Source organism: Lipophrys pholis (genome assembly GCF_963383615.2).
Source record: "Lipophrys pholis genome assembly, chromosome: 12".
Taxonomy (NCBI): domain Eukaryota; kingdom Metazoa; phylum Chordata; class Actinopteri; order Blenniiformes; family Blenniidae; genus Lipophrys; species Lipophrys pholis.
Window position 1 is genome coordinate 1,261,830 of NC_137641.1, and position 13,171 is coordinate 1,275,000.

Genomic DNA, 13,171 nt, shown 5'->3' on the forward strand with positions numbered 1-13,171 from the left:
GTGCGGTGGCCATTGAGCATGCGTTGGCCGTTGAACATGCGGTGGCTGTTGAACGTACGGTGGCCGTTGAACATGCGGTGGCCGTTGAACGTACGGTGGCCGTTGAACATGCGTTGGCCGTTGAACATGCGGTGGCCGTTGAATGTACGGTGGCCGTTGAACGTGCGGTGGCCATTGAGCATGCGTTGGCCGTTGAACGTACGGTGGTCGTTGAACGTGCGGTGGCCGTTGAACATGCGGTGGCCATTGAACATGCGGTGGCCATTGAACATGCGGTGGCCGTTGGACGTACCGCGGCCACTAAACGTACTGCGGCGGCTTAACATGCGGTGGTACAGTCGGGGCTCCTCCAGACGAGGGTCCCTGTGACAAGAACCCCCATAGCTGCAGGCTGTGGCTCCTCTCCATGTGGACGAGGTCTTTTTATACTTTGATCCCGGTTGGTGGAGTTGGTGGAGTTGGTGGAGTGCATGGACAACTCGTCCACCACTAATTGTTTCAGCATTATTGAGTCGAAGGATTTCAAAGTATATTTGACTCAAAAACACGGCAGCGTATTAAGGTCGACAATATCATGTATTTTTAGTATCTTTGATATGAAAAACTGAGCATTTTTCTGAGCTTAATAATAATCAGCTGGATTTATGAGTCTGGTGGTCTGAAGGAAAACAAATCGGAGCAAAGTTTGTTTTATAAATATTTCCCCACCATAACTCCGAAATGGACGAATGAAGGAGTTTTATAACAAGTTGAGTGAATTTTAATCTGATAGTATTCTGTCATCTGAAGTCATCCAGGAGCTCCGAGCTGATTTAGGCGCCGCCTCACAGAACCGGAGCAGCTTAACAGGAAAGAATCAAATAATCAGGTTGATTCTTTCCTGGAGTTTTAAACTCTTTAGTGGAGAAACTGAAATCAAGTGGTGGTAAACAGAGAGACAGGATATTAAAGTATCACACATTTTACTTTGGCATTCCGTAGCATCACTCCACCTGAAATAAAGTCTTGCCCCACCAAGTATTTACATATAAAAACACCACTATCTAATACTGAGTGGATTTGACACATTATTCCAATATATTTTAGTAGTTTTGATGTCAGGATATTTCTGTGCGGCTCTGCGACGTGTTCCCTACAAACCTCAGTATAATCTGATCAAAGTTGAGCCGAGGGAGCGCAGCGTAGAAACAAACAAACTCACTCAAATCAACTCAAACATTTAATGTAAACCATGAAAAATATGCAACATGTTGAGTGCAGGCAGATCTTAGGAGGTGTCCATGGTCTGCACAGACTCCTCCAGCAGTTCCAGGTCCAGACGGGTCACAGCCGTCTTCAACACGCCCGTGGTGCCTTTCTTGTACTTGTAGTCTCCAGTCCTGTGAAGGTGAGGACGGAGACGGAGGTGAGGACTCCTTCGATCACAAGGAGCGCTCTATCTAAAGCACACGGCCAAGCGGGGCAGGTTAGTAGGTCATTGTGCTCAAACACTCCGTTTGTACTTACTGCTGCGAGGCTTCAAGCTCATTTGATCTTCAAGCAGAAGAAGCAACAGAACAAGTCATCCAACCATCAACACATGCATGAAGCTGCTAAACTGATCAGGCTTCAGCAGAACCAACCTTTGGCTTTTACTCTGAGTTGATCTACATCTGGAGCTGGACGTGTTCGGGGGCATTAAGGATGTTTAGAATGGAAGCTACACACCGACCGCTCGTCTTCAGGTTCCACCAACACATGAACCTACGAAGAGACCCTGAACCTCTTCACACTAAAGACGTTCCTGACAACCAACTCCTCTGGGAACTGAACAAAACATCTGCTGCTCCGAAAAATGAAAAAACTATTTGTCAGGCGAATCGTAGACGACTCTTCTGCTTCAGTCAAAACAACATCAAAACATCTGTATTTGTTCTTTAGATTAAACTCACCATGTTCAAACAAGTCCGTTTTAAAATGAAGCTAAGTTCTAACTAGGGACGTCCTGATCACACTTTCTGCCCCCAATACCGATCCGATCTTTCAGAATTGAGTATCAGCCGATACAGATACTTTCCCGATCCGATACTCACATTACTATTGCGAATATACTCAATAGTGTATTTTTGGATCAACTAAGACGTCTGAAGCTAAAAGTACTATTGACAGAAGCTTTGTTTACCTAGAAATTATTGTAAAACTCACTTATTGAATCAAAATTCTTCTCAGAACGACTTAAGAACTTATTTAAACTTTATTCAGTCAGAAGAACAAAAACCCAGTTAGTACACTCTGCAGTCTTGTTTCTCTTATTTATCTTAACTTAAACTACTTCACCTGCATTTTGTGGCAAATAAAACAAAATAAAAAAGAAACCCAGAGAATCAGTTTGTCTAACATATAAAGTATAAAAACTACTACATAAACAGTATTCAGTAAAACCAGTTCCACTTCAAAGTGTCTTTGGCTGCTTGGGTTGGAAATAAGTCCTAAAAAGTACAAATACAATAATAAAAGTGAATAAATAAATATTAAACATAAATACTCTGAGGCTCCAATGTAACTTCTTTGTGTATTAAATTCCAGTTTACCTTAAAGCAGTATGAGAGGTTTGACCTGAATGTCACTGAACATTTACATTTCAATGTGAAGTATAAACACTTCATTCTACTTCAAAGTGGTAAAACCTGTTTGACTAAAGTACTCTGAACATAGTACTCTCAAAAACTTATTCACAATACGATCTTTGTCCTCCCTGTCCTTCTCCCTAAGAACCTCCGTCACCCCTCACTATGAACACGGCTCAACACGAGGCTTCAGGACATGTAGTACACATGCCAGGCCTGTAGGGGCGCTGTGACTCACCAAACACAATAAAACACAGAAGAAGACAGACCACATAGAAATATAGAAGTAGACTTCTGCACATAAACACATAACCCACTATATATAACTCTAGTTTTATAGGTCTATGGCCCCGCTCCGCCTGCTTCTAGCTTCTGCAGCTCCACCCGAGCTTCTAGTCCCTGATTGTTCTGGTTATTAGGTGACGTAGCGGACCGCATTCTTTTTTTTTTTTTTTTTAGATCGGCGGGGTGATCAGCCGAATTTTTCCGATCCCCGATCCCCCACAAATCACCAATATCAGACGTCCCTGGTCCTAATAAAGAACTTCTTTGGGCACTATGGCGTCAGACTCCAGCACTTTTAGTCTAGGTCCACTTTAAGATTAAAAGCCAGGTAATCCGTTTAATTTTAACCACCAAGGTACGTAAATATTCCACAAAAGATAGTTTTAAGTTGTCAATTTTCAAATATTCCAATGAGTGCCTGAAAAGTGTTCACAGACAATGTAGAAGTAGAAAGTGATTGTCCAGCAGTGTTGTGTGTTTCTTTGGCCGGAGGGGCAGTTCTGACCTGACGCCCTTCTTGTTGGCCTCGTCGTGGGGGCGGATGTAATCCACTTGGCCCTTGGTGATGACACACAGGTCGATGTTGCTGCCCGAGCCCAGGTCGTTAAAGATTCCGGCGGCTATGGCGTCCCGCACCAGACGCTTGGCCTCGTCCTCCTGCCGCACAGAGAGATGACCAGATCAAAACAATGACCACGTGTCGTGCCGACGTGCCTCAGATGGCTGCGCTCACCTCCATGTCGGGGCGATAACGATCCTCGAACACAGCCATCGCCGCCAGCGAGCCCGAGCCTTCACACAGCAGCAGAGAAAACCAGTGAGTTCAGAGACGGCGGGAGATCCTCAAAACACTGATGGGATGAACGGACGGGTACCCAGCAAACTGAACTACGGTCCAATCAGCACCTTGCTGCCTTGTTGGAATCTCTAAATACTGACACGTCTCTCACCCTGATCCTAATATTGCCAGATTTCAGCGTGTAGATGATTTCATTCCAACAGCTGGAGGTATTGAACTACGCCTGTCAGAAGATGGAAACATCTCCACTCTGAACCTCCTACATGAATGTGGTTTTTACTTGGGACCCCTGTGTACAGTCACTTATGTTTGCTCAAGTGCAATTGTTGGGATTTCTCTGTTAAAGTACCCTGAAATAACTGTTGTATTTTGAGCAGTATAAATAAAGTTGTATTGAATTGCTCCTGCAGAAGGTCGGCCTCGTGCTGGAGGCGCTCAGCAGCTCCTGAACTCTTCATACAGGATGTGTGGCGTTAATGTGATTTTGATTGTAATATGCAGCACGTCATTAGAATAACAGTAGAACTCTATTAATGTCCTTGTTTGTATCTGGTCCCTGTTGTAGACGCCGCCATGTTGAATGAGGACGGGCTGACGTCCAGACAATAGCGTAGCAGCTAGTGCAGCCTGGGAACACAATCTCTGCAGAGGTTTATCGTCTAGTCGTCTCAATGCGACGTCTCCAGCTCCGCATTAGTCCGAGGGAGGAGCAGTGACAGCCGGGTGTGGGTGTGGGTGTGGTGGCTAACCCATGGTGACGTAGGGCAGCTTGTCAGTGGAGCCATGAGGGTAGATGCTGTACAGGTGAGGGCCGTTGCAGTCCACTCCGCCCAGGACCAGCGCAGCTCCGATGTAGCCCTGGTACCTGGAAACACACAGGATGGTTACCGCTTAAACACATCTTCACCTGGCGCCTCAGGACTGTGGATATCTAAAGCCCCGTTTCCACAGTGCCCCTTGGTGCCGGTCCGGGTCAGGTCGGAACCAGTTGTTGTGTGTTTCCACTGACTCAGAACCGTTACCAACCGGTAACCATTTCTCGCTACCCCTCCACTTGGGGTACCAGGCGCAACGTGCCGGATATGAGGGGGAGGAGCTTCAACACTGCCGTCTGCTCATTGGTCCGTGACGACCTGTTCTCCCAGCAAGCAGCCATTTCCAATCAGTTCTTCTGCAGCAATCAGGAAACTTTTTTAATAATGTCCTCCGGTTATGGCGTCACATCCTGCATGATTACACAACCGTTCATAACCCCGCCTACATTTCAAACCGTTCCCCGTGTAATGGAAACGCGACACTGATACGGGTCTGGTTACAGATAGTCAACCCCACCTGACCGGTACCGGTACCAAGGGGCACTGTGGAAACGAGGCTTTTGTAATTCAATTCCATCCGAACCGACGCGTTCACGCAGGAATTTCCAGCACTATGAAAGACAGATTTGCAGGAACTGATGAAGAGTAATCGCAGTATTCTTGCAGTGGAATTCCTGCCGTTACAACGTGGACGCCTGCGGCTTATAGTCAAGTGCGGCCGATATGTATACTATTTTTCTTTTAAAATTTTGCGGGTGCAGCTTATATCCAGGAGCGCTCAATACTGTGGAAAATACGGTAATACAACCAACAATAAATCTACATGAACCGAAACTGTGGCGGAAAACGGAGGTCCACAGCGAAGCGCAGGCGACCGACGCCACTACAGCCCGGTTCCCTAAATGTCTTTATTCCAAAAAACAACATGTAAGGGAACGTATGAGCATGAAGAGGGGAACCTGAAGAGCATCTGCTTGAGCATGCGGTTGGCGGTGGCCACGCGGGGCAGCCGGCCTGTGGAGAGCGAGTGCAGCTCCAGGTTGGAGGAGATGATCTGAGTGGTCATCTCCGTGTCTGCAGCCGTTCCAGCTCCGCAGCAGCTGCAACACAACAAGAGGACGTGGACTTCAACCTGCAGAGCAGCTGGAAATCACCAGTTTCACCACAACACCATTGCGTATCGATTCTTTGGACAACAATATATTTGCCGATATAACAAGGTTTGCCACGATATGATTTTTATTGGATTCGAGGGCCTGTGTTTGATATGAGGAGACACAACGTCGGCTCATCGCACAATATCAGTCACATTTATATCAACTCACACAAAGCAAGTAAAATATCATCCGAGCTCGCCCAGACATTGAAAAGAAACAACCCCCCCCCATACCAACTCCTAACAAAGCAGCAGCAGGAGGAGACTCCAGGTCTCTTCCTGTTCAAGAGTAAAGCTGTAATAAATAATCAGTAAATCAATAAATGATGATAACAGACGTGCAATTCGTATTTCAAAATAAACATTCACATGAGAGATGACGATGTGTGTCCATGTTTTCACTTCGCATCAATGAAGTCTGACCCTTGATCATTACATGGATCCACGTGGACGGATGGTTCCTCCCATCCTGCAGAGAATACTGAGCTGTGGTTCACTTACTAGATGTTGGGGGAGATGTAGTGGATCTTGGAGCAGTTCTTGTCTGCCACCACCATGCCTTCAGTGGCTCTGGTGTCGGCTCCGAGGACAACACCATCCTTCAAGAAGCAATCACAACACACAAGCAGGGCTTGTTAATCCAATTCTGGTTGAATCATTGCCCTTTATATACATTTGCATTGCTCTCCATCAGTAAAAATACTTTTTAAAGAGCATTAGCGATCACAAAAATCACAAATGAAGTCAAAAAAACAACTCGAAGCCACAAAATTACAACAACAACAACCAAACAGTGCAAAATGTCAATAACAACAAACAATGCATGTTTTCTAACTTGTATTAGAAAACTGCAAATGTTAGTGGGACACATGAAGCTGGTGTTTGGACACGACCAGCCTCCCCTTGTTGGGTTTCAGCCGGCTCACTGACCAGTCAGTGGATCAGTATTGATCCAGGTGTGAGTCGGTCAGGGTACCTCCGAGTCTGGACTTGTTGAGCTTCATGGTACAAAATGTCTGCTGACAGATGGAAGTGCTGCCAAACAGTGAACGCGTCACCTGTGCATGCTTCTTCATGTCAGGGTACCTTTGCAGTGTGTAAAAGTACTTTAGTTCAGCTCTGTGTCGCTCTGTGTCACTCTGTGTCGCTCTGAAACTCAATCAACTCCGTCTGGATGTGGTCTGGGACCGAATCAGGGCTGGGAGAACCGCTCCATGTCACCAGAACTTTTTTTAAAGTCCACAAAATGCTCATCACACTCCCTGTTTAGGTTGCTGACAAGTAGGACTGAACGATTTTGGAAAATAATCTAATTACGATTTATTTCCTCAATATTGCGATTACGATTTAATATGCGATTATTTTTTCAAGGTCTCTTCTCATGTATTTTTCAACAAACAAGCAATAAATCAATGTGTATTATAATAAACAATATCAGATTTATTAGACATAAATTGTTCTTATAGGCGAGGCTTATGTTAAGATAAAGTAGAATGAAGCATGTATTAATATGAAAGACAGTTAATATTCTACTTCAATTACACTTGTAAACTTACTAAGTACTGTGACTTGCAGTCTAGTAAGCGTTGATTTTATATGAGGCTGTAATAAACTCCTCTCTACAGTAAAGTATGAAATGTACTAATGTATACATGTACTCTCTCTAAAGACAACTTGAGGTTAGTATCAGGACAGAAAAGGAAGGAGTACAAAGTATTTTAGTTCCATGTGGACAATGTGGGGGTCTGCGTGACGTCATCATCTCATAATAAACTAGTTCTACCTTTAGAACCTCAGAATCACTTTATTAATCCCTGGGGAAATTCTTGAGCAAGGCAGCAGCAACACAATGTTTCCAGCTCTAACGCAGCTCCAACCATTGGGACTATTTTCAGGGAGTTTAGCGTGGAGTAGGACGCAGCTTCACGGAGGTGTGAATCGCCTGCTGACAGCCTGGAGGAGCTGCTGCTCATTGTTTTGATGCCGTGGTCAGTGCCGTTCTCCTCGGGGAGCTGGCTGTGGCGTCTGGCGGCAGACAGCGTCGCCTCGCTGTACCACGGCTTTGCTAACATCCATGTTGCTGTGTTGCTTTGCTAACGTCCACATCGCTGTGTTGCTTTGCTACCATCCATGTTGCTGTGTTGCTTTGCTACCATCCACGTTGCTGCGTTGCTTTGCTAACGTCCACGTTGCTGTGTTGCTTTGCTAACATCCACGTTGCTGTGTTGCTTTGTGGTGTTTTGAGTGTAAAATCTGTCCAATCAGCAACATGTTGCCATGAAAAGTTGGATAGCACCGTGCTACTTCCCTAGCCTGCTCGCTGGCTGCAAACTGTGGACTGGATTTCCTGCCTCATTCCTCCTGGTCTCATTGAGACCCGCCTCCCTTCAGGAAATCCAGTCCACAGTTTGCAGCCAGCGAGCAGAGCAGCAGCAGGGAAACACTGGGGATCATTTCAGCACCATGAAGCAGACCAGGATCATGGATCAGACCAGGATCATGGAGCAGACCAGGATCATGGATCAGGAACCTCCGCAGGTTGGATCGGAAATTTCTGATCCGTGAATTATGTTGGTATTGGAACCCGATCCCGGATCGGATCGCCTCCGTCCCTAAAAACCAGGAGCCGTTCGGGCAAGGTGGGCAGACGACACGCGCAGGACGAGCAAGTCGTCATGTGACCAGATCACGTGAGCGGTCAAATCGCAGCCATTGCGATTAGAAAATCCCGTTATTATCGCAAAGCTCTACTGACAAGTCCTGCATATTCAGGCAGCCTCTCTTCTAGCAGACTGGGGAAGTGCACCACGTTTCCTAGGAAGAAGTAAACAGCCCAAGTTTTGGCCACATTCAGTACAATTTCTATATAAACTGAATTTCACACCAGCAGACAGAGTGGCTCTCATAACTACGGAGAGCGCACGAATACAGTGGCACACAGACACGTACTGATACCAAGTATAAATGCAATGAAGACATTTAACAAAACCATTAAAAGCTTGTGTGGCGTGTACAATCTTATGGTTTTGGCTTCCATGCAGACAGACGTGGAGAGTAGAGCCAGCTTCATTTGGAAGCTGATCATTATCTGATCCTTGCTTTGAAGCTGAACATTCAGTGAGGTGAGCAGGTTCGTGATGTCCACCATGAAGTCCACCTGTCGTCGGTCGGGACTTGGACGTCACTGCCCTGGTTGTTAAAAACTCTGCGATGACGCGACACAGCTCAAACAATCTTTTGAGCTCTTTCCCTCTGCTAAGCCAGCGGACTTCTTGGTGGTGCAGCACATCACCCTCCTCCAGAAGGGTTCTGAACTGGCGGTGTGGAAGGGCCTGGGGTCGGATGCAGTTCATTTGAATGACGTCGCGCACCACGTCTCCAAGCCCAGTGGAGACGTATACGGGTCAGGAAGATCCACTACTGATTCTATAGCAGAGGGAATTCTTTCCTTGAATTTAGTTACTATGTTATCAGAGAGAGACCTGGTTAACACGGCTTTAACCGGAGGGTTATAACTATTTAGAACAAAGTCAAAGGTTATTAAGAAGTGATCTGACAGGAAATCATAGTGAGGAGAGATGGTCAGATGCTCGATATTCAAACCATAAGTTAGAATAAGGTCTAGGGTGTGGAGATGTTTCTGGGTAGGCCCGTCTACTACCTGAGAGAAACCTAGAGAGTCAAGTGTAGATCTAAAGCTGCACTGAAACTATCATTTTCTAGGTCAACATGAACATTGAAGTCTCCTACCATGATAACCTTATCTTTAGTCAGGGCTACATCTGACAACAATTCAGAGAATTCAGTTAGAAAAGTTGAAGAAGGTCCAGGAGGACGAGAAATGATTACAGATTCTACAGAATTTACTATTTTATTTGACGGGTGTGGCATGGTCATGCTCAGACTCTCAAAAGAACTAAAGTTGGGTTTTGCGTTAATATTAATTAGTAAGTGAGAGTTCTAGATGGCTGCCTCCACCCTCCTCCACCACCTCCACCAGCTATTTGAGTGTTAGTATGACTTGGAGGGGAGGCTTCATTTAGTCTAACATACTCATCTTTACGTAGCAGGTTTCTGTTCATCCAAAGAGATCAATGTTGTGTTCACTTATCAGATCATTGACTAGAAGAGCTTTGGATGATAAAGATCTCATGTTTAGGAAACCACATCTCATTTGTTTGTCTTGATTTTGTCTAGTTTCACACTTGATACGGATTAAGTTTTTGTAGTCATTAGAAGTAGTTTTCCTAGGTTTAGATAGTTTTATACTTGTGGTGGTCCGAGGGATAGACACAGTCTCTATGGGATGTTTAACTAAGTTAGCTATGGTTGGTGACTGCCCAGAGGGAAACTCAGAGAGGCGTGTAGGACTGCCACTCTGTTGCCTGGTCCCCACTCTGCTACGTCAGGATGGAGGAGCTAAGCTTTTAACTCTGTTTCTAGATAAGAGGTATGCTCCATCCAACGTGGGATGGATGCCGTCCCTCCTGATGAGACCAGGCTTGTCCCAGAAGGACTTCCAGTTATTAATGAAGCCTACCGAGTTACTGGGACACCACCCTGACAGCCAGCGGTTAAAAGATGACGTGCGGCTAAACATCTGGTCCCTGATGAGGTTTGGGAGGGGTGAAGGGTGGGTCAGAGAAAACTACTTCGTCTGAAATGGTCCGCGCGTATGTGCACACTGACTCTACGTTAGCTTTGAGGACCTCAGACTTCTTCAGGCGAACGTCGTTTCCACCGCAGTGGATTATAATCCCTTTAAATCTCCGTTTACTCTTGGTCATTAGCTTTAGCTGGGACTCTATGTCGCCTGCTCTGAGAAAAGGCCGTCTCCTGGGACGGGCACATTAATGAGGCCGCGGTGGACAGACACTAACAAAATGGCGCGTTGAAAAAGATCTTCCGGTCTTGGCGATTAGAGCTGAAATTTCCTAGCTGGCCCGTGTGGCGCTGTCCTGGACCCCGGAGGGCGGTGCTAGAGCCGTTTGCAGCCAATGGAGTTTAGCAAGCTACTCGCTGGAAGACTTCTCACGCGCCTCTCCTTGGTACTTAGAAAAAGCTGGAGCGTGCTTTGTGCTGTAGTGGCGACGTACATTATACTCCTTCAGAAGAGCAACGGGCCGATTACAAATGAGACAAACAGCCTTACCGCTGATGTCAGTGAAATAGTACTCTTCTTCCCAGGTAGTTTTAAAATGCCGCTTGTCTGTGTGCCACTGCCGCTGGTGCTCCATGTTGGGCTCATTAAGCCTGGGTCACAACCGCAAACTTAACCCCGCAAAGGCTCATGGGGGAACTCCCCAAATAAATAAGATTGATTTTTATATCATCGAGGAAATGTGAAAATATCATTTAAAACTCCATCTAACATGTGTTATTATAGTACGATGCTATATTTTTGAAAAAACCTTTTAATTTTTCAAGTTGATAGGAAAAGCAGCACCATGAGTCAGGCGTTTATGGTGAATACATTAGTGGCTGATCACTGTCAGACACACTCACACTGCATCATATAACTTCAAATTCACATATAATGAGAGCATTTCTCAGCGCTTTGACTCTCCAATAGTGTGCGGCGTATGGACGAGGCGGAGCAAACTAAAGGGCCCGCAGGCCCCTGCCCTAAAGCGTCGCAGCATTTCAGAAGCAGGTTGTTGACGAGTTGTTTCTGGACGTTCTTCTTACATTTTGGGGCTTTTGACTTCTGTCCTGTGGCCTCCAGGCATGAAACGAATACAGCTGTCAACCGATTCAACTTTTAGAATTACAAAATCACACAATTGCTGGCTGAAATGTTGCCACAATATAATAAAATAAATTTAATAATAAGCGCAGTAAGTTAGGTCCATATAATTAATACCCCCTGTGTGGATTCTGCAGATAGAATTCCTCAGCATCTTGGAAAGGAAATTCCTCTAAATTCCTCCTCTCAGCTTCAGCATTTGAAGGCACCAGGATGAGTCAGAGAATTAAGAACCAATCAGAGGCCGCCTTTCAAAGGGTATAGACCACATGGTATCAATTGGCCAATCACGTTGCTCGTTACTGGGCGTAATACAAACAGGAAGTCAGTTGTGTATACGAGCTGATAATTTGATCTATTTCGGTGGGAAAAAAAAGCACATTTACACTGACAAATAGAGTGGAAGTAGTGAGGAAGACGTAGAGAGGAAGACGTAGAGAGGAAGACGTAGAGAGGAAGACTCATTGATATATGGTCTGAAGACCATCACAGTCATTTAGCCAAGAGGGAATTCGCTTGGCCACCACGGGCTAAAGAGGCGGGGCTTCCTCTTTCTGTCCGGACCAATCAACAAGTCACGTTTTTTGTTTTTGTTTAAACTGCCTTCTCTGGTCAGTGTTTGTTTCAGGCGACAGCGCCCCCAAACAGCAGTTGGTGTAACTGCATGATGTTTGATCTGGTCTATAAAGTGAATGTGAACGACACCGAACCAGATGAAGGGGTGAGAATTCTGGGTTCTGCCTCCAAAGTGAACCGAGTCCCAGACTATTGGGATTTGAGAGGCCGTACCGGCCCGTCGGCCTGTTGGTCGACGTATAAAATGGAGATGGATGTAAACATGGAGCTCCTGGATAATCCCGAGGCCTGATGATTGAGAAGTGGGAGGAGTTAACAAGCTTTTCTTCTTCCTACTCATTTTAGGATATGTCGGGAAATTATACAGTTTTTTGTTACCCGTTGCCTATTTTTGTTTGCTTTGCTGTGTTATGCTTTTATTTTATTTCTTTTGTGTGTTTGTTGTTCCCATATGTCCGAAATAAACAAAAAAACAAACAAAAAAACAAACGAGTGTGCAATTGAATGTGGTTCACCTTGAAGACCACGCCGCAGATGGTGGTTCCTGTTTTGCGAAAAGACGGCAGGCTGCAGCCCACCTTGTTCGCTTCACCTTCCAGCAGAGCGTTTCTGAAACACACACACACACACACACACACACACAGAGACACACACACACAGAGACACAGACACAGACACAGACACAGACACAGACACACACACACACACACACACACACACACACACAGAGACACACACACACAGAGACACAGACACAGACACAGACACACACACACACACACACACACACACACACACACAGAGACACAGACACAGACACAGACACAGACACACACACACACACACACACACACACACACACACACACACACACACACACACACACACACACACACACACACACACACACACACACACACACACACACACACACACACACACACACACACAGACAGACAGACAGACAGACAGACAGACAGACAGACAGACAGTTAAAGAGAACGACTGGAGAGTAAAACGTGACTATGACACCACGTTGTCGAGTTCTCCATTGAATTTTTCCAGCGTTTCTACGAGACTTTTGAGGAAAGCAAAGCGATTGAGCGACTGACCACTAACTTACCGGTTTCACTAGGTTAAAGTAGTAGTAATATTTACTTTGACACATTTGAAGCAAGTATCAGTTAT

The 13,171-nt window shown here is 45.6% G+C and overlaps 1 protein-coding gene across 1 annotated transcript in view; it reads right to left on the minus strand.

Annotated features, from left to right (window-relative positions):
* Nucleotides 1-1,206: 1,206 nt before the first annotated feature.
* The window catches only part of psmb7 (proteasome 20S subunit beta 7), a 13,737-nt gene continuing 1,772 nt past the window's right edge, over nt 1,207-13,171 (minus strand). Inside the window, exons 2-8 of the mRNA XM_080477456.1 lie at nt 12,499-12,592; nt 6,163-6,260; nt 5,465-5,605; nt 4,440-4,555; nt 3,625-3,683; nt 3,397-3,548; nt 1,207-1,379 (exon numbers count right to left, since the gene is read on the minus strand). Of these exons, the coding sequence (XP_080333582.1) occupies nt 1,268-1,379; nt 3,397-3,548; nt 3,625-3,683; nt 4,440-4,555; nt 5,465-5,605; nt 6,163-6,260; nt 12,499-12,592 (772 nt within the window). The 3' untranslated portion in view covers nt 1,207-1,267. The remainder of the gene's footprint in view (nt 1,380-3,396; nt 3,549-3,624; nt 3,684-4,439; nt 4,556-5,464; nt 5,606-6,162; nt 6,261-12,498; nt 12,593-13,171) is intronic.